A 21,739-nucleotide genomic window follows, 5' to 3' on the forward strand; every position below is an offset into this window, starting at 1 on the left:
AGGTAGAACACACTGGGGTTAACACATAGCTGGGGGAGGCAGAACACACTGGGGTTAACACACTAACACATAGCTGGGGGAGGCAGAACACACTGGGGTTAACACATAGCTGGGGGAGGTAGAACACACTGGGGTTAACACACTAACACATAGCTGGGGGAGGCAGAACACACTGGGGTTAACACACTAACACATAGCTGGGGGAGGTAGAACACACTGGGGTTAACACACTAACACATAGCTGGGGGAGGTAGAACACACTGGGGTTAACACACTAACACATAGCTGGGGAGGCAGAACACACTGGGGTTAACACACTAACACATAGCTGGGGAGGTAGAACACACTGGGGTTAACACACTAACACATAGCTGGGGGAGGTAGAACACACTGGGGTTAACACACTAACACATAGCTGGGGAGGTAGAACACACTGGGGTTAACACACTAACACATAGCTGGGGAGGTAGAACACACTGGGGTTAACACACTAACACATAGCTGGGGGAGGCAGAACACACTGGGGTTAACACATAGCTGGGGGAGGTAGAACACACTGGGGTTAACACATAGCTGGGGAGGTAGAACACACTGGGGTTAACACACTAACACATAGCTGGGGGAGGTAGAACACACTGGGGTTAACACATAGCTGGGGAGGTAGAACACACTGGGGTTAACACACTAACACATAGCTGGGGGAGGTAGAACACACTGGGGTTAACACATAGCTGGGGGAGGTAGAACACACTGGGGTTAACACACTAACACATAGCTGGGGAGGTAGAACACACTGGGGTAAACACATAGCTGGGGGAGGCAGAACACACTGGGGTTAACACACTAACACATAGCTGGGGGAGGTAGAACACACTGGGGTTAACACACTAACACATAGCTGGGAGAGGCAGAACACACTGGGGTTAACACACTAACACATAGCTGGGGGAGGCAGAACACACTGGGGTTAACACACTAACACATAGCTGGGAGAGGCAGAACACACTGGGGTTAACACACTAACACATATCTGGGGGAGGTAGAACACACTGGGGTTAACACACTAACACATAGCTGGGGGAGGCAGAACACACTGGGGTTAACACACTAACACATATCTGGGGGAGGTAGAACACACTGGGGTTAACACACTAACACATAGCTGGGGGAGGTAGAACACACTGGGGTTAACACACTAACACATAGCTGGGGAGGTAGAACACACTGGGGTTAACACACTAACACATAGCTGGGGAGGTAGAACACACTGGGGTTAACACATAGCTGGGGGAGGCAGAACACACTGGGGTTAACACACTAACACATAGCTGGGGGAGGCAGAACACACTGGGGTTAACACACTAACACATAGCTGGGGGAGGCAGAACACACTGGGGTTAACACATAGCTGGGGGAGGTAGAACACACTGGGGTTAACACATAGCTGGGGGAGGCAGAACACACTGGGGTTAACACACTAACACATAGCTGGGAGAGGCAGAACACACTGGGGTTAACACACTAACACATAGCTGGGGGAGGCAGAACACACTGGGGTTAACACACTAACACATAGCTGGGAGAGGCAGAACACACTGGGGTTAACACACTAACACATAGCTGGGGAGGCAGAACACACTGGGGTTAACACACTAACACATAGCTGGGAGAGGCAGAACACACTGGGGTTAACACACTAACACATAGCTGGGGGAGGTAGAACACACTGGGGTTAACACACTAACACATAGCTGGGGGAGGCAGAACACACTGGGGTTAACACACTAACACATAGCTGGGGAGGCAGAACACACTGGGGTTAACACACTAACACATAGCTGGGGGAGGCAGAACACACTGGGGTTAACACACTAACACATAGCTGGGGAGGTAGAACACACTGGGGTTAACACACTAACACATAGCTGGGGAGGTAGAACACACTGGGGTTAACAATCTAACACATAGCTGGGGGAGGCAGAACACACTGGGGTTAACACACTAACACATAGCTGGGGGAGGCAGAACACACTGGGGTTAACACACTAACACATAGCTGGGGAGGCAGAACACACTGGGGTTAACACACTAACACATAGCTGGGGGAGGCAGAACACACTGGGGTTAACACACTAACACATAGCTGGGGGAGGCAGAACACACTGGGGTTAACACACTAACACATAGCTGGGGAGGCAGAACACACTGGGGTTAACACACTAACACATAGCTGGGGAGGTAGAACACACTGGGGTTAACACACTAACACATAGCTGGGGGAGGTAGAACACACTGGGGTTAACACACTAACACATAGCTGGGGGAGGCAAAACACACTGGGGTTAACACACTAACACTGGGGGAGGCAAAACACACTGGGCTGGGGAGGCAGAACACACTGGGGTTAACACACTAACACATAGCTGGGGAGGTAGAACACACTGGGGTTAACACACTAACACATAGCTGGGGAGGCAGAACACACTGGGGTTAACACACTAACACATAGCTGGGGGAGGTAGAACACACTGGGGTTAACACACTAACACATAGCTGGGGGAGGCAGAACACACTGGGGTTAACACACTAACACATAGCTGGGAGAGGCAGAACACACTGGGGTTAACACATAGCTGGGGGAGGCAGAACACACTGGGGTTAACACACTAACACATAGCTGGGGAGGTAGAACACACTGGGGTTAACACACTAACACATAGCTGGGGGAGGCAGAACACACTGGGATTAACACACTAACACATAGCTGGGGAGGCAGAACACACTGGGGTTAACACACTAACACATAGCTGGGGGAGGTAGAACACACTGGGGTTAACACATAGCTGGGGGAGGTAGAACACACTGGGGTTAACACACTAACACATAGCTGGGAGAGGCAGAACACACTGGGGTTAACACACTAACACATAGCTGGGGGAGGTAGAACACACTGGGGTTAACACACTAACACATAGCTGGGGGAGGCAGATCACACTGGGGTTAACACACTAACACATAGCTGGGGAGGTAGAACACACTGGGGTTAACACACTAACACATAGCTGGGGGAGGTAGAACACACTGGGGTTAACACACTAACACATAGCTGGGGAGGTAGAACACACTGGGGTTAACACACTAACACATAGCTGGGGGAGGTAGAACACACTGGGGTTAACACACTAACACATAGCTGGGGGAGGTAGAACACACTGGGGTTAACACACTAACACATAGCTGGGGAGGCAGAACACACTGGGGTTAACACACTAACACATAGCTGGGGGAGGCAGAACACACTGGGGTTAACACACTAACACATAGCTGGGGAGGCAGAACACACTGGGGTTAACACATAGCTGGGGGAGGCAGAACACACTGGGGTTAACACACTAACACATAGCTGTGGGAGGTAGAACACACTGGGGTTAACACATAGCTGGGGGAGGCAGAACACACTGGGGTTAACACACTAACACATAGCTGGGGGAGGCAGAACAGACTGGGGTTAACACACTAACACATAGCTGGGGGAGGCAGAACACACTGGGGTTAACACATAGCTGGGGGAGGCAGAACACACTGGGGTTAACACACTAACACATAGCTGGGGGAGGCAGAACACACTGGGGTTAACACACTAACACATAGCTGGGGGAGGTAGAACACACTGGGGTTAACACACTAACACATAGCTGGGAGAGGTAGAACACAATGGGGTTAACACATAGCTGGGGGAGGTAGAACACACTGGGGTTAACACACTAACACATAGCTGGGGGAGGCAGAACACACTGGGGTTAACACACTAACACATAGCTGGGGAGGCAGAACACACTGGGGTTAACACACTAACACATAGCTGGGGAGGCAGAACACACTGGGGTTAACACACTAACACATAGCTGGGGAGGTAGAACACACTGGGGTTAACACACTAACACATAGCTGGGGGAGGCAGAACACACTGGGGTTAACACACTAACACATAGCTGGGGGAGGCAGAACACACTGGGGTTAACACATAGCTGGGGGAGGCAGAACACACTGGGGTTAACACACTAACACATAGCTGGGGAGGCAGAACACACTGGGGTTAACACATAGCTGGGGGAGGTAGAACACACTGGGGTTAACACACTAACACATATCTGGGGGAGGCAGAACACACTGGGGTTAACACACTAACACATAGCTGGGGGAGGCAGAACACACTGGGGTTAACACACTAACACATAGCTGGGGGAGGTAGAACACACTGGGGTTAACACACTAACACATATCTGGGGGAGGCAGAACACACTGGGGTTAACACACTAACACATAGCTGGGGAGGCAGAACACACTGGGGTTAACACATAGCTGGGGGAGGTAGAACACACTGGGGTTAACACACTAACACATAGCTGGGGGAGGCAGAACACACTGGGGTTAACACACTAACACATAGCTGGGGGAGGTAGAACACACTGGGGTTAACACACTAACACATAGCTGGGGGAGGCAGAACACACTGGGGTTAACACACTAACACATAGCTGGGGGAGGCAGAACACACTGGGGTTAACACACTAACACATAGCTGGGGAGGTAGAACACACTGGGGTTAACACATAGCTGGGGGAGGTAGAACACACTGGGGTTAACACACTAACACATAGCTGGGGAGGTAGAACACACTGGGGTTAACACATAGCTGGGGGAGGTAGAACACACTGGGGTTAACACACTAACACATAGCTGGGAGAGGCAGAACACACTGGGGTTAACACACTAACACATAGCTGGGGAGGCAGAACACACTGGGGTTAACACACTAACACATAGCTGGGGGAGGTAGAACACACTGGGGTTAACACACTAACACATAGCTGGGGGAGGCAGAACACACTGGGGTTAACACACTAACACATAGCTGGGAGAGGCAGAACACACTGGGGTTAACACACTAACACATAGCTGGGGGAGGTAGAACACACTGGGGTTAACACATAGCTGGGGGAGGTAGAACACACTGGGGTTAACACATAGCTGGGGAGGCAGAACACACTGGGGTTAACACACTAACACATAGCTGGGGGGTAGAACACACTGGGGTTAACACATAGCTGGGGAGGCAGAACACACTGGGGTTAACACACTAACACATAGCTGGGGAGGTAGAACACACTGGGGTTAACACATAGCTGGGGAGGCAGAACACACTGGGGTTAACACACTAACACATAGCTGGGGGAGGCAGAACACACTGGGGTTAACACACTAACACATAGCTGGGGAGGCAGAACACACTGGGGTTAACACACTAACACATAGCTGGGGGAGGCAGAACACACTGGGGTTAACACACTAACACATAGCTGGGGGAGGTAGAACACACTGGGGTTAACACATAGCTGGGGGAGGCAGAACACACTGGGGTTAACACACTAACACATAGCTGGGGAGGTAGAACACACTGGGGTTAACACACTAACACATAGCTGGGAGAGGCAGAACACACTGGGGTTAACACACTAACACATAGCTGGGGAGGCAGAACACACTGGGGTTAACACACTAACACATAGCTGGGGAGGCAGAACACACTGGGGTTAACACACTAACACATAGCTGGGGGAGGCAGAACACACTGGGGTTAACACACTAACACATAGCTGGGAGAGGCAGAACACACTGGGGTTAACACACTAACACATAGAGACACACACAGTGGGTTCAGCACCTGTAGCAGAGTGGGTGCTCCTCTCCATCAGGCAGATGGGGTAGTTCAGGGGGTGTGATGAAGACTGTGTGCTCGCTGCGCTGTGATTCGTCAATCTCTATCAGCCTGGTCTCATCTGGCTTATCGCTGTCCACCTGAGGGGAGGGACATGAACACGTTCATGTGCTGGAAGGGAACTAGGCCTCAGGGTTGTATTAACAGCCTACCAAACAATGCAGAGTATCCACTAGTCAGTCCCTGTCCTAGGAGACAGTCCTTCACTGTGTGTAGCTAGTCCCTGTCCTAGGAGACAGTCCTTCACTGTGTGTAGCTAGTCTCTGTCCTAGGAGACAGTCCTTCACTGTGTGTAGCTAGTCCCTGTCCTAGGAGACAGTCCTTCACTGTGTGTAGCTAGTCTCTGTCCTAGGAGACACTTCACTGTGTGTAGCTAGTCCCTGTCCTAGGAGACACTTCACTGTGTGTAGCTAGTCCCTGTCCTAGGAGACAGTCCTTCACTGTGTGTAGCTAGTCCCTGTACTAGGAGACACTTCACTGTGTGTAGCTAGTCCCTGTCCTAGGAGACAGTCCTTCACTGTGTGTAGCTAGTCCCTGTCCTAGGAGACAGTCCTTCACTGTGTGTAGCTAGTCCCTGTCCTAGGAGACAGTCCTTCACTGTGTGTAGCTAGTCCCTGTCCTAGGAGACAGTCCTTCACTGTGTGTAGCTAGTCCCTGTCCTAGGAGACAGTCCTTCACTGTGTGTAGCTAGTCCCTATCCTAGGAGACAGTCCTTCACTGTGTGTAGCTAGTCCCTGTCCTAGGAGACAGTCCTTCACTGTGTGTAGCTAGTCCCTGTCCTAGGAGACAGTCCTTCACTGTGTGTAGCTAGTCCCTATCCTAGGAGACAGTCCTTCACTGTGTGTAGCTAGTCCCTGTCCTAGGAGAGAGTCCTTCACTGTGTGTAGCTAGTCCCTGTCCTAGGAGACAGTCCTTCACTGTGTGTAGCTAGTCCCTATCCTAGGAGACAGTCCTAGGAGACAGTCCTAGCTAGTCCCTGTACTAGGAGACAGTCCTTCACTGTGAGTAGCTAGTCCCTGTCCTAGGAGACAGTCCTTCACTGTGTGTAGCTAGTCCCTGTACTAGGAGACAGTCCTTCACTGTGTGTAGCTAGTCCCTGTCCTAGGAGACAGTCCTTCACTGTGTGTAGCTAGTCCCTGTCCTAGGAGACAATCCTTCACTGTGTGTAGCTAGTCCCTGTCCTAGGAGACAGTCCTTCACTGTGTGTAGCTAGTCTCTGTCCTAGGAGACAGTCCTTCACTGTGTGTAGCTAGTCCCTGTACTAGGAGACAGTCCTTCACTGTGTGTAGCTAGTCCCTGTCCTAGGAGACAGTCCTTCACTGTGTGTAGCTAGTCCCTGTCCTAGGAGACAGTCCTTCACTGTGTGTAGCTAGTCCCTGTCCTAGGAGACAGTCCTTCACTGTGTGTAGCTAGTCCCTGTCCTAGGAAACAGTCCTTCACTGTGTGTAGCTAGTCCCTGTCCTAGGAGACAGTCCTTCACTGTGTGTAGCTAGTCTCTGTCCTAGGAGACAGTCCTTCACTGTGTGTAGCTAGTCCCTGTCCTAGGAGACAGTTCTTCACTGTGTGTAGCTAGTCTCTGTCATAGGAGACAGTCATTCACTGTGTGTAGCTAGTCCCTGTCCTAGGAGACAGTCCTTCACTGTGTGTAGCTAGTCTCTGTCCTAGGAGACAGTCCTTCACTGTGTGTAGCTTGTCCCTGTCCTAGGAGACAGTCCTTCACTGTGTGTAGCTTGTCCCTGGTCGTTGATCTCTCTCTCTCTCTCTCTCTCTCCCTCTCTCATAGATGGTGTACGTCAGGCTCTAAAGTTAAATGAACTGTGAGTAGATAAAACTCCACTTTGTGCTGTACACTTTCTGTCACTGAAGTGAATAGGGGGGGGCTCACTCACCCCCCCCCCCAAAATGGTCCAGTGACTCAATTAAAGCTGTTAAAGTTAAGGTTAACTGGGTCAGTAACTCATGGGCTGTGTGGTGAAAGAGGTCAATTCAAGCTGTTAAAGGTCAGCAGAAGAGTGAGGATGTGTTTAGTGAGGGAGCAGACGGACGAGGCGGAGGCGTTAAGGTGTTATTTGCTTCGTTAAAACATTGTTTGTTGACACAGCGACAGTGTCTGTCTGTTCTCTTCTTCTTCTTCTGGGTCAAACGTCTCATTTAATGTGGAATCATTCCTCTACTGCTGGAAACCACTCTATTACTAAAACAATTCAAATGAGATGTTTTCCCATGTTGAGAAACACTTTAAAATAAACTGATTAAGGTCTGGTTGATCAGTGCGTTACAGTCTGAGTGTTTAGTATTGTACTCGAGCAGCACAAGCCAGAGAGACAGCCAAGAGACAGCGATGATGTAAAACCATGCCAGAGGCTACACTTCCTCTGTTGGAGTAGACAAGTCCAAAACAGAGACAGTGATGATGTAAAACCATGCCAGAGGCTACACTTCCTCTGTTGGAGTAGACAAGTCCAAAACAGAGACAGTGATGATGTAAAACCATGCCAGAGGCTACACTTCCTCTGTTGGAGTAGACAAGTCCAAAACAGAGACAGTGATAATGTAAAACCATGCCAGAGGCTACACTTCCTCTGTTGGAGTAGACAAGTCCAAAACAAAGACACAAATGCAAAAGCTAAAGCACTGGACTGCAGAGAGAGGCTGTGTTGCTCTGTTTCTGGTCCAGAACATTGGGTTCAGCTGATCTCAACATGGAGCTCTCTGAGGGAGGCTGTGTTGCTCTGTTTCTGGTCCAGAACATTGGGTTCAGCTGATCTGGACATGGAGCTCTCTGAGGGAGGCTGTGTTGCTCTGTTTCTGGTCCAGAACATTGGGTTCAGCTGATCTGGACATGGAGCTCTCTGAGGGAGGCTGTGTTGCTCTGTTTCTGGTCCAGAACATTGGGTTCAGCTGATCTCAACATGGAGCTCTCTGAGAGAGGCTGTGTTGCTCTGTTTCTGGTCCAGAACATTGGGTTCAGCTGATCTGGACATGGAGCTCTCTGAGAGAGGCTGTGTTGCTCTGTTTCTGGTCCAGAACATTGGGTTCAGCTGATCTGGACATGGAGCTCTCTGAGGAGAGAGAGTGTGTGTGTGTGTGTGTGTGTGTGTGTGTGTGTGTGTGTGTGTGTGTGTGTGTGTGTGTGTGTGTGTGTGTGTGTGTGTGTGTGTGTGTGTGTAATCCTCTCAGGGACACCACAGTGCAGTGAGGGTGTCATTGAGATAAGCCCTTCTGGTGACTTAACCTGATATACTTAAGGATTAGGGAGAGAGGGATGGATCGAGGAAGGGAGGGAGGAGGGAGGGAGAGAAGGATGAATCGAGGAAGGGAGGCAGGGAGAGAAGGATGAATCGAGGAAGGGAGGCAGGGAGAGAAGGATGAATCGAGGAAGGAGGGAGGGCCTCCCTGCCCCCTCCCTCCCTGCCCCCTCCCTCCCTCCCTGTCTCCTTCCTCCCTCCCTCCATGCCCCCCTCCCTCCCTGTCTCCTTCCTCCCTCCCTCCATGCCCCCTCCCTCACTGTCTCCTTCCTCCCTCCCTCTATGCCCCCTCCCTCCCTCCTTCCCTGCCCCCTCCCTTCCTGCCTCCCTCCCTGCCCCCTCTCTCCCTTCCTCCCTCCCTGCCTCCCTCCCTGCCTCCTCTCTCCCTCCCTCCCTTCCTACCTCCCTCCCTGCCCCCTCTCTCCCTCCCTCCCTGCCCCCTCCCTCCCTTCAGATACTGATTACTGAATGTCATGTTTCACTACATCAGATGTAGAGGGAGAGATCTGACAGGAAAACACAAACCACTGAACCTACTAGACACAGTGGACTACACGCACGCACGCACGCACGCACGCACGCACGCACCACACACACACACACACACACACACACACACACACACACACACACACACACACACACACACACACACACACACACACACACACACACACACAGTAACAGAAAATGGACCACATAATTGGATCAGGGATTCAGTACACAGACTCTCCCTGGGTGAGACAAGAAAATACGCCTTAGAAGAGTCAACTGTAAACCTCCACATCAACTCTAAACCTCCACATCAACTCTAAACCTCCACATCAACTCTAAACCTCCACATCAACTCTACACCTCCACATCAACTCTACACCTCCACATCAACTCTACACCTCCACATCAACTCTAAACCTCCACATCAACTCTAAACCTCCACATCAACTCTACACCTCCACATCAACTCTACACCTCCACACCTCCACATCAACTCTACACCTCCACATCAACTCTAAACCTCCACATCAACTCTAAACCTCCACATCAACTCTACACCTCCACATCAACTCTAAACCTCCACATCAACTCTAAACCTCCACATCAACTCTAAACCTCCACATCAACTCTAAACCTCCACATCAACTCTAAACCTCCACATCAACTCTAAACCTCCACATCAACTCTACACCTCCACATCAACTCTACACCTCCACATCAACTCTAAACCTCCACATCAACTCTAAACCTCCACATCAACTCTAAACCTCCACATCAACTCTACACCTCCACATCAACTCTAAACCTCCACATCAACTCTAAACCTCCACATCAACTCTACACCTCCACATCAACTCTACACCTCCACATCAACTCTACACCTCCACATCAACTCTACACCTCCACATCAACTCTACACCTCCACATCAACTCTAAACTTCCACATCAACTCTAAACCTCCACATCAACTCTAAACCTCCACATCAACTCTAAACCTCCACATCAACTCTCAACCTCCACATCAACTCTACACCTCCACATCAACTGTAAACCTCCACATCAACTCTAAACCTCCACATCAACTCTACACCTCCACATCAACTCTACACCTCCACATCAATTCTACACATCCACATCAACTCTAAACCTCCACATCAACTCTAAACCTCCACATCAACTCTAAACCTCCACATCAACTCTACACCTCCACATCAATTCTACACATCCACATCAACTCTAAACCTCCACATCAACTCTCAACCTCCACATCAACTCTAAACCTCCACATCAACTCTAAACCTCCACATCAACTCTAAACCTCCACATCAACTCTAAACCTCCACATCAACTTTACACCTCCACATCAACTCTAAACCTCCACATCAACTCTACACCTCCACATCAACTCTAAACCTCCACATCAACTCTAAACCTCCACATCAACTCTACACCTCCACATCAACTCTACACCTCCACATCAACTCTAAACCCTCACATCAACTCTAAACCCTCACATCAACTCTAAACCTCCACATCAACTGTAAACCTCCACATCAACTGTAAACCTCCACATCAACTCTAAACCTCCACATCAACTGTAAACCTCCACATCAACTCTAAACCTCCACATCAACTCTAAACCTCCACATCAACTCTAAACCTCCACAACAACTCTAAACCTCCACATCAACTCTAAACCTCCACATCAACTCTAAACCTCCACATCAACTCTACACCTCCACATCAACTGTAAACCTCCACATCAACTCTAAACCTCCACATCGACTGTAAAAATCCACATCAACTCTAAACCTCCACATCAACTTTACACCTCCACATCAACTCTACACCTCCACATCAACTCTACACCTCCACATCAACTCTACACCTCCACATGTACTCTACACCTCCACATCAACTTTAAACCTCCACATCAACTTTAAACCTCCACATCAACTCTAAACCTCCACATCAACTCTAAACCTCCACATCAACTCTAAACCTCCACATCAACTCCACCATCAGGCCTTTCACACATCAATGAGCTGCTAAAAAGCCCTTCTCAGCTCAAGTCATGAAAAATTCAAGGCTGAAATCATTAGAGAATGAAAGTAGGGGTTTTCTACCAGACACCAGTGCTGCTGCAGCAAACTGGATACAACGATCCACAACGAAAAACTTGGTGTAATGCAGAGTAGAGAGACTCGCTGTGTTTTACTACTGAAGGGAAGGTAACAGAGGCAGAGACAGAGAGGTGGACTGTCCTGTGTTTTACTACAGAAGGGAAGGTAACAGAGACAGAGACAGAGAGGTGGACTGTCCTGTGTTTTACTACAGAAGGGAAGGTAGCAGAGACAGAGACAGAGAGGTGGACTGTCCTGTGTTTTACTACTGAAGGGAAGGTAACAGAGACAGAGACAGAGAGGTGGACTGTCCTGTGTTTTACTACAGAAGGGAAGGTAGCAGAGACAGAGACAGAGAGGTGGACTGTCCTGTGTTTTACTACAGAAGGGAAGGTAACAGAGACAGAGACAGAGAGGTGGACTGTCCTGTGTTTTACTACAGAAGGGAAGGTAGCAGAGACAGAGAGGTGGACTGTCCTGTGTTTTACTACAGAAGGGAAGGTAACAGAGACAGAGACAGAGAGGTGGACTGTCCTGTGTTTTACTACAGAAGGGAAGGTAACAGAGACAGAGACAGAGAGGTGGACTGTCCTGTGTTTTACTACAGAAGGGAAGGTAACAGAGACAGAGACAGAGAGGTGGACTGTCCTGTGTTTTACTACAGAAGGGAAGGTAGCAGAGACAGAGACAGAGAGGTGGACTGTCCTGTGTTTTACTACAGAAGGGAAGGTAACAGAGACAGAGAGGTGGACTGTCCTGTGTTTTACTACAGGAGGGAAGGTAGCAGAGACAGAGACAGAGAGGTGGACTGTCCTGTGTTTTACTACAGAAGGGAAGGTAACAGAGACAGAGACAGAGAGGAGGACTGTCCTGTGTTTTACTACAGAAGGGAAGGTAACAGAGACAGAGACAGAGAGGTGGACTGTCCTGTGTTTTACTACAGAAGGGAAGGTAGCAGAGACAGAGACAGAGAGGTGGACTGTCCTGTGTTTTACTACAGAAGGGAAGGTAACAGAGACAGAGACAGAGAGGTGGACTGTCCTGTGTTTTACTACAGAAGGGAAGGTAACAGAGACAGAGACAGAGAGGTGGACTGTCCTGTGTTTTACTACAGAAGGGAAGGTAACAGAGACAGAGACAGAGAGGTGGACTGTCCTGTGTTTAACTACAGAAGGGAAGGTAGCAGAGACAGAGACAGAGAGGTGGACTGTCCTGTGTTTTACTACAGAAGGGAAGGTAGCAGAGACAGAGACAGAGAGGTGGACTGTCCTGTGTTTTACTACAGAAGGGAAGGTAACAGAGACAGAGACAGAGAGGTGGACTGTCCTGTGTTTTACTACAGAAGGGAAGGTAACAGAGACAGAGAGGTGGACTGTCCTGTGTTTTACTACAGAAGGGAAGGTAACAGAGACAGAGAGGTGGACTGTCCTGTGTTTTACTACTGAAGGGAAGGTAACAGAGACAGAGACAGAGAGGTGGACTGTCCTGTGTTTTACTACAGAAGGGAAGGTAACAGAGACAGAGAGGTGGACTGTCCTGTGTTTTACTACTGAAGGGAAGGTAACAGAGACAGAGAGGTGGACTGTCCTGTGTTTTACTACAGAAGGGAAGGTAACAGAGACAGAGAGGTGGACTGTCCTGTGTTTTACTACAGAAGGGAAGGTAACAGAGACAGAGAGGTGGACTGTCCTGTGTTTTAATACAGAAGGGAAGGTAACAGAGAGAGACAGAGAGGTGGACTGTCCTGTGTTTTACTACAGAAGGGAAGGTAGCAGAGACAGAGACAGAGAGGTGGACTGTCCTGTGTTTTACTACAGAAGGGAAGGTAACAGAGACAGAGACAGAGAGGTGGACTGTCCTGTGTTTTACTACAGAAGGGAAGGTAACAGAGACAGAGACAGAGAGGTGGACTGTCCTGTGTTTTACTACAGAAGGGAAGGTAACAGAGACAGAGACAGAGAGGTGGACTGTCCTGTGTTTTACTACAGAAGGGAAGGTAGCAGAGACAGAGACAGAGAGGTGGACTGTCCTGTGTTTTACTACAGAAGGGAAGGTAGCAGAGACAGAGACAGAGAGGTGGACTGTCCTGTGTTTTACTACAGAAGGGAAGGAAGCAGAGACAGAGACAGAGAGGTGGACTGTCCTGTGTTTTACTACAGAAGGGAAGGTAGCAGAGACAGAGACAGAGAGGTGGACTGTCCTGTGTTTTACTACAGAAGGGAAGGTAACAGAGACAGAGACAGAGAGGTGGACTGTCCTGTGTTTTACTACAGAAGGGAAGGTAACAGAGACAGAGACAGAGAGGTGGACTGTCCTGTGTTTTACTACAGAAGGGAAGGTAACAGAGACAGAGACAGAGAGGTGGACTGTCCTGTGTTTAACTACAGAAGGGAAGGTAGCAGAGACAGAGACAGAGAGGTGGACTGTCCTGTGTTTTACTACAGAAGGGAAGGTAGCAGAGACAGAGACAGAGGTGGACTGTCCTCTCAGGGTGGTACAGTGTGAGGGTGGTAGGATGTCAGGGTGGTACAGTATGAGGGTGGTAGGACGTCAGGTTGTGAGGGTGGTAGGATGTCAGGTTGTTAGGGTGGTAGGATGTCAGGGTGGTAGTGTGTGAGGGTGGTAGGATGTCAGGGTGGTAGAGTGTGAGGGTGGTACAGTGTGAGGGTGGTAGGATGTCAGGGTGGTACAGTGTGAGGGTGGTAGGATGTCAGGGTGGTACAGTATGAGGGTGGTAGGATGTCAGGGTGGTAGGGTGTGAGGGTGGTAGGATGTCAGGGTGGTACAGTGTGAGGGTGGTAGGATGTCAGGGTGGTACAGTGTGAGGGTGGTAGGATGTCAGGGGGTTAAGTGTGAGGGTGGTAGGATGTCAGGGTGTTAGGGTGGTAGGATGTCAGGGTGGTAGAGTGTGAGGGTGGTAGGATGTCAGGGTGGTAGAGTGTGAGGGTGGTAGGATGTCAGGGTGGTAGAGTGTGAGGGTGGTAGGATGTCAGGGTGGTACAGTGTGAGGGTGGTAGGATGTCAGGGTGTTAGGGTGGTAGGATGTCAGGGTGGTAGAGTGTGAGGGTGGTAGGATGTCAGGGTGGTAGAGTGTGAGGGTGGTAGGATGTCAGGGTGGTACAGTGTGAGGGTGGTAGGATGTCAGGGTGGTACAGTGTGAGGGTGGTAGGATGTCAGGGTGGTAGAGTGTGAGGGTGGTAGGATGTCAGGGTGGTACAGTGTGAGGGTGGTAGGATGTCAGGGTGGTACAGTGTGAGGGTGGTAGGATGTCAGGGTGGTACAGTGTGAGGGTGGTAGGATGTCAGGGTGGTACAGTGTGAGGGTGGTAGGATGTCAGGGTGGTAGAGTGTGAGGGTGGTAGGATGTAAGGGTGTTAGGGTGGTAGGATGTCAGTTTGTTAGGGTGGTAGGATGTCAGGGTGGTAGAGTGTGAGGGTGGTAGGATGTAAGGGTGTTAGGGTGGTAGGATGTCAGGGTGGTAGAGTGTGAGGGTGGTAGGATGTAAGGGTGGTAGGGTGGTAGGATGTCAGGGTGGTAGAGTGTGAGGGTGGTAGGATGTCAGGGTGGTAGAGTGTGAGGGTGGTAGGATGTAAGGGTGTTAGGATGTCAGGGTGGAAGAGTGTGAGGGTGGTAGGATGTCAGGTTGTTAGGGTGGTAGGATGTCAGGTTGTTAGGGTGGTAGGATGTCAGGGTGGTAGAGTGTGAGGGTGGTAGGATGTCAGGGTGGTAGGGTGGTAGGATGTCAGGGTGGTAGAGTGTGAGGGTGGTAGGATGTCAGGGTGGTAGAGTGTGAGGGTGGTAGGGTGTGAGGGTGGTAGGATGTCAGGGTGGTAGGGTGTGAGGGTGGTAGGATGTCAGGGTGGTAGAGTGTGAGGGTGGTAGGATGTCAGGGTGGTAGGATGTCAGGGTGGTAGAGTGTGAGGATGTCAGGTTGTTAGGGTGGTAGGATGTCAGGTTGTCAGGGTGGTAGGATGTCAGGGTGGTAGGGTGGTAGGATGTCAGGGTGGTAGAGTGTGAGGGTGGTAGGGTGTGAGGGTGGTAGGATGTCAGGGTGGTAGGGTGTGAGGGTGGTAGGATGTCAGGGTGGTAGAGTGTGAGGGTGGTAGGATGTCAGGGTGGTAGGATGTCAGGGTGGTAGAGTGTGAGGATGTCAGGTTGTTAGGGTGGTAGGATGTCAGGTTGTCAGGGTGGTACAGTGTGAGGGTGGTAGGATGTCAGGTTGTCAGGGTGGTAGGATGTCAGGGTGGTAGGATGTCAGGGTGGTAGAGTGTGAGGGTGGACACAGTCACACTCACCTTGCCTCCTTTGTCTGCACTGTAGAGCTGCATGAACAGGGAGGCAGAGAGGAGAGGGGGAACAAGAGGAGAGAAGAGAGCATGTTGAGTTAGAGACAGTTGGAGGAGAGCAGGACTGATGGGAAATAACCAGACAGTACCGTGGTTAAAGGAAATAACCAGACAGTACCGTGGTTAAAGGAAATAACCAGACACTACCATGGTTAAAGGAAATAACCAGACAGTACCGTGGTTAAAGGACATAACCAGACAGTACCGTGGTTGAAGGAAATAACCAGACAGTACCATGATTAAAGGAAATAACCAGACAGCAGACAGTACCGTGGTTAAAGGAAGTAACCAGACAGTACCGTGGTTAAAGGAAATAACCAGACAGTACCATGGTTAAAGGAAATAACCAGACAGCAGCAGGTACCATGGTTAAAGGAAATAACCAGACAGTACCGTGGTTAAAGGAAATAACCAGACAGTACGATGATTAAAGGAAATAACCAGACAGTACCGTGGTTAAAGGACATAACCAGACAGTACCGTGGTTAAAGGACATAACCAGACAGTATCGTGGTTAAAGGAAATAACCAGACAGTACCATGATTAAAGGAAATAACCAGACAGCAGACAGTACCGTGGTTAAAGGAAGTAACCAGACAGTACCGTGGTTAAAGGAAATAACCAGACAGTACCATGGTTAAAGGAAATAACCAGACAGCAGCAGGTACCATGGTTAAAGGAAATAACCAGACAGTACCGTGGTTAAAGGAAATAACCAGACAGTACGATGATTAAAGGAAATAACCAGACAGTACCGTGGTTAAAGGACATAACCAGACAGTACCGTGGTTAAAGGACATAACCAGACAGTATCGTGGTTAAAGGAAATAACCAGACAGTACCATGATTAAAGGAAATAACCAGACAGCAGACAGTACCGTGGTTAAAGGAAGTAACCAGACAGTACCGTGGTTAAAGGAAATAACCAGACAGTACCATGGTTAAAGGAAATAACCAGACAGCAGCAGGTACCATGGTTAAAGGAAATAACCAGACAGTACCGTGGTTAAAGGAAATAACCAGACAGTACGATGATTAAAGGAAATAACCAGACAGTACCGTGGTTAAAGGACATAACCAGACAGTATCGTGGTTAAAGGAAATAACCAGACAGTACCATGATTAAAGGAAATAACCAGACAGCAGACAGTACCGTGTTTAAAGGAAATAACCAGACAGTACCGTGGTTAAAGGAAATAACCAGACAGTACCGTGGTTAAAGGAAATAACCAGACAACAGCAGGTACCATGGTTAAAGGAAATAACCAGACAGCAGACAGTACCGCGGTTAAAGGAAATAACCAGACAGCAGACAGTACCATGGTTAAAGGAAATAACCAGACAGTACTGTGGTTAAAGGGCTGATTGGACTAGGAGAGGCTACAGGAAGAAAACCAGCTAGATGTTAATCAGGGGTGTGCAATCTTATCCACAATGGGTCAGTGTGGGTGCAGGCTTTGGCTCCAGCCAAGCAGTAACACAAGTAATTAAATTACTCACAAGGTATTTCCCAAAATGCATACTACAGTGCTCTGATTAAGCAAATTGGAGCACGGGAGGGTTGGAGTATGAGTCCAAATCAAAGCACACGAAACGCTGGGTTCGTACAGACAGTGACAAGTCAAATTCAAAGACTTTCAAGTACTTTTATTTACAAGCACTAATATTTATTTTTAAGGACCATCAATTTGCAACAGTTCCTATTATGCAATTGTTTCTGGTCGCCACCAGATGGCAGTAGATCACCATAACCTAACTTACTATTCATCACCATCTTACAAAATCTACTCAATAATACGTGTTTCACTACTTATTTACGACATTCATGAGTGGTAAGTCAGTACTGATGATGTTGACCGATTTCCTTATATGACCTGTAACTCAGTAAAATCTTTAAAATTGTTGCGTTTATATTTCTGTTCAGCATGCATGACAATAACGTTAAATTTCACAAAATGTTAAGTCCCACAGGCTGTCCCAACATATGAAAGACATGAAAGTTAATTCTGACAGTGTAAAAGGCCCTTAGTTTACTATAAAATGTTGTATTCTATACACATTTGAAGAGCAACAAGTTATTGTGTTTGATAAGATGAAAGATTCTCTAACCTCTCTCCCTGCTGGCTTCAATGCTTCTTCTCTCTGTGTATCTCATTTGGGTTAGGGTCATTGCAGCCTGACTCACCACTGTCTATCTCACTACTCTCTGTAAAGAAAAGGTATTTTGTATGAGAACTTATAGCCCATCTTTTGATTATAGCTAGCTTCATTTCAGTCCTGCTGAGGTTAGACTCCGTTCAACGTTAGCTTCAAACTTAATCTGTTTTTTGTGGTTTGGGGGGATGTCTGTTGACATGGCAGGAGTCGAGGGATGTTTTGGTTTGGGGGATGTCTGTTGACACGGCAGGAGTCGAGGGATGTTTTGGTTCGGGGGATGTCTGTTGACACGGCAGGAGTCAAGGGATGTTTTGGTTTGGGGGGTGTCTGTTGACACGGTAGGAGTCGAGGGATGTTTTGGTTTGGGGGATGTCTGTTGTCACGGCAGGAGTCGAGGGATGTTTTGGTTTGGGGGATGTCTGTTGACACGGCAGGAGTCGAGGGATGTTGTGGTTTGGGGGATGTCTGTTGTCACGGCAGGAGTCGAGGGATGTTTTGGTTTGGGGGATGTCTGTTGACACGGTAGGAGTCGAGGGATGTTTTGGTTTGGGGGATGTCTGTTGACACGGCAGGAGTCGAGGGATGTTTTGGTTTGGGGGGTGTCTGTTGACACGGCAGGAGTCGAGGGATGTTTTGGTTTGGGGGGTGTCTGTTGACACGGCAGGAGTCGAGGGATGTTTTGGTTTGGGGGATGTCTGTTGACACGGCAGGAGTCGAGGGATGTTTTGGTTTGGGGGATGTCTGTTGACACGGCAGGAGTCGAGGGATGTTTTGGTTTGGGGGATGTCTGTTGACACGGCAGGAGTCGAGGGATGTTTTGGTTTGGGGGGTGTCTGTTGACACGGTAGGAGTCGAGGGATGTTTTGGTTTGGGGGTGTCTGTTGACACGGCAGGAGTCGAGGGATGTTTTGGTTTGGGGGATGTCTGTTGTCACGGCAGGAGTCGAGGGATGTTTTGGTTTGGGGGTGTCTGTTGACACGGCAGGAGTCGAGGGATGTTTTGGTTTGGGGGATGTCTGTTGACACGGCAGGAGTCGAAGGATGTTTTGGTTTGGGGGATGTCTGTTGGCACGGCAGGAGTCGAGGGATGTTTTGGTTTGGGGGGTGTCTGTTGACACGGCAGGAGTCGAGGGATGTTTTGGTTTGGGGGATGTCTGTTGACACGGCAGGAGTCGAGGGATGTTTTGGTTTGGGGGATGTCTGTTGACACGGCAGGAGTCGAGGGATGTTTTGGTTTGGGGGGTGTCTGTTGACACGGCAGGAGTCGAGGGATGTTTTGGTTTGGGGGATGTCTGTTGACACGGCAGGAGTCGAGGGATGTTTTGGTTTGGGGGATGTCTGTTGACACGGCAGGAGTCGAGGGATGTTTTGGTTTGGGGGGTGTCTGTTGACATGGCAGGAGTCGAGGGATGTTTTGGTTTGGGGGATGTCTGTTGACATGGCAGGAGTCGAGGGATGTTTTGGTTTGGGGGATGTCTGTTGACACGGCAGGAGTCGAGGGATGTTTTGGTTTGGGGGGTGTCTGTTGACACGGCAGGAGTCGAGGGATGTTTAAAAAAAAATCCCACTGTCAGCGGCGTCTCTCTGCCACTTGCCACCGTAGGTCTGGGCTGAGGTAGTTTGTTTCACCACTCGGCCTATGTAGAGGCCGGAGTTTCCCGTTGGACAGAGTGGTGAGTGAATGCGTTGCTAACGAGGCAAATCCAGGGGAGCAGGCGAACATAACGAGCATTCATGAATCATACATGATTTCACTCATGAGCAAAGTTAGGTGCGATTAGAACTCAGATCAACGCTGGGAAAGCAATAATAAGTGGATAAACGATTATTAACAAAATAAAAAAGGCAAGTAAACGCTATTTCACAAATAAAAATGTGCGTAAACGGCATTTACCCTCCACTACGTCCCTGGATGGGTCTGGCAAAACCATACATCAACATCAACAGTGGGGCAAAAAAGTATTTAGTCAGCCACCAATTGTGCAAGTTCTCCCACTTTTCCACCATAATTTGCAAATATTATGTTCATTTACATTTACATTTAAGTCATTTAGCAGACGCTCTTATCCAGAGCGACTTACAAATTGGTGAATTCACCTTCTGACATCCAGTGGAACAGCCACTTTACAATAGTGCATCTAAATCATTTAAGGGGGGGTGAGAAGGATTACTTTATCCTATCCTAGGTATTCCTTGAAGAGGTGGGGTTTCAGGTGTCTCCGGAAGGTGGTGATTGACTCCGCTGTCCTGGCGTCGTGAGGGAGTTTGTTCCACCATTGGGGGGCCAGAGAAGCGAACAGTTTTGACTGGGCTGAGCGGGAACTGTACTTCCTCAGTGGTAGGGAGGCGAGCAGGCCAGAGGTGGATGAACGCAGTGCCCTTGTTTGGGTGTAGGGCCTGATCAGAGCCTGGAGGTACTGCGGTGCCGTTCCCCTCACAGCTCCGTAGGCAAGCACCATGGTCTTGTAGCGGATGCGTGACACCATGACCCTACACACCCTGACCCTATACACCATGACCCTACACACCCTGACCCTATACACCCTACACACCATGACACTATACACTATGACCCTATACACCCTGACCCTATACACCCTGACACTATACACCCTACACACCATGACACTATACACCATGACCCTATACACCCTGACCCTATACACCCTGACCCTACACACCCTGACCCTACACACCCTACACATCATGACACTCTACACCATGACCCTACATATCCTATACACCCTGACCCTATACACCCTACACACCCTGACCCTATACACCATGACCTATACACCATACACACCATGACCCTACACACCACGACCCTACACACCACGACCCTACACACCACGACCCTACACACCCCGACCCTACACACCACGACCCTACACACCCCGACCCTACACACCCCGAGCCTACACACCCCGAGCCTACACACCCCGAGCCTACACACCCCGTCATTAATTCATTAAAAACCCTACAATGTGATTTTCTGGATTTTTTTTCTCATTTTGTCTGTCATAGTTGAACTGTACATATGATGAAAATTACAGACCTCTCTCATCTTTTTAAGTGGAAGAACTTGCACAATTGGTAGCTGACAAAAATACAGTAGGGGGAGTGCTGCTCAGAGTGAGGTAATACAGTAGGGGGAGTGCTGCTCAGAGTGAGGTAATACAGTAGGGAAGAGTGGGAGGTAATACAGTAGGGGGAGTGCTGCTCAGCGTGAGGTAATACAGTAGGGAAGAGTGGGAGGTAATACAGTAGGGGGAGTGCTGCTCAGTGTGAGGTAATACAGTAGGGAAGAGTGGGAGGTAATACAGTAGGGGAGTGGGAGGTAATACAGTAGGGGAGTGCTGCTCAGCGTGAGGTAATACAGTAGGGGGAGTGGGAGGTAATACAGTAGGGGGAGTGCTGCTCAGCGTGAGGTAATACAGTAGGGAAGAGTGGGAGGTAATACAGTAGGGGGAGTGCTGCTCAGCGTGAGGTAATACAGTAGGGAAGAGTGGGAGGTAATACAGTAGGGGAGTGCTGCTCAGCGTGAGGTAATACAGTAGGGAAGAGTGGGAGGTAATACAGTAGGGGGAGTG

The 21,739-nt window shown here is 49.3% G+C and overlaps 1 protein-coding gene across 1 annotated transcript in view; it reads right to left on the reverse strand.

The window, feature by feature from the left end:
• Positions 1-21,739, reverse strand: part of LOC135536016 (C-myc promoter-binding protein-like) — a gene marked incomplete at its 3' end in the record, with an annotated part of 158,165 nt that overhangs the window by 54,983 nt on the left and 81,443 nt on the right. The window contains exons 14-15 of the mRNA XM_064962411.1: positions 15,940-15,966; positions 5,726-5,859 (exon numbers count right to left, since the gene is read on the reverse strand). Of these exons, the coding sequence (XP_064818483.1) occupies positions 5,726-5,859; positions 15,940-15,966 (161 nt within the window). The remainder of the gene's footprint in view (positions 1-5,725; positions 5,860-15,939; positions 15,967-21,739) is intronic.

This window comes from Oncorhynchus masou, unplaced genomic scaffold, assembly GCF_036934945.1.
Source record: "Oncorhynchus masou masou isolate Uvic2021 unplaced genomic scaffold, UVic_Omas_1.1 unplaced_scaffold_545, whole genome shotgun sequence".
In the NCBI taxonomy this organism is placed as follows: domain Eukaryota; kingdom Metazoa; phylum Chordata; class Actinopteri; order Salmoniformes; family Salmonidae; genus Oncorhynchus; species Oncorhynchus masou.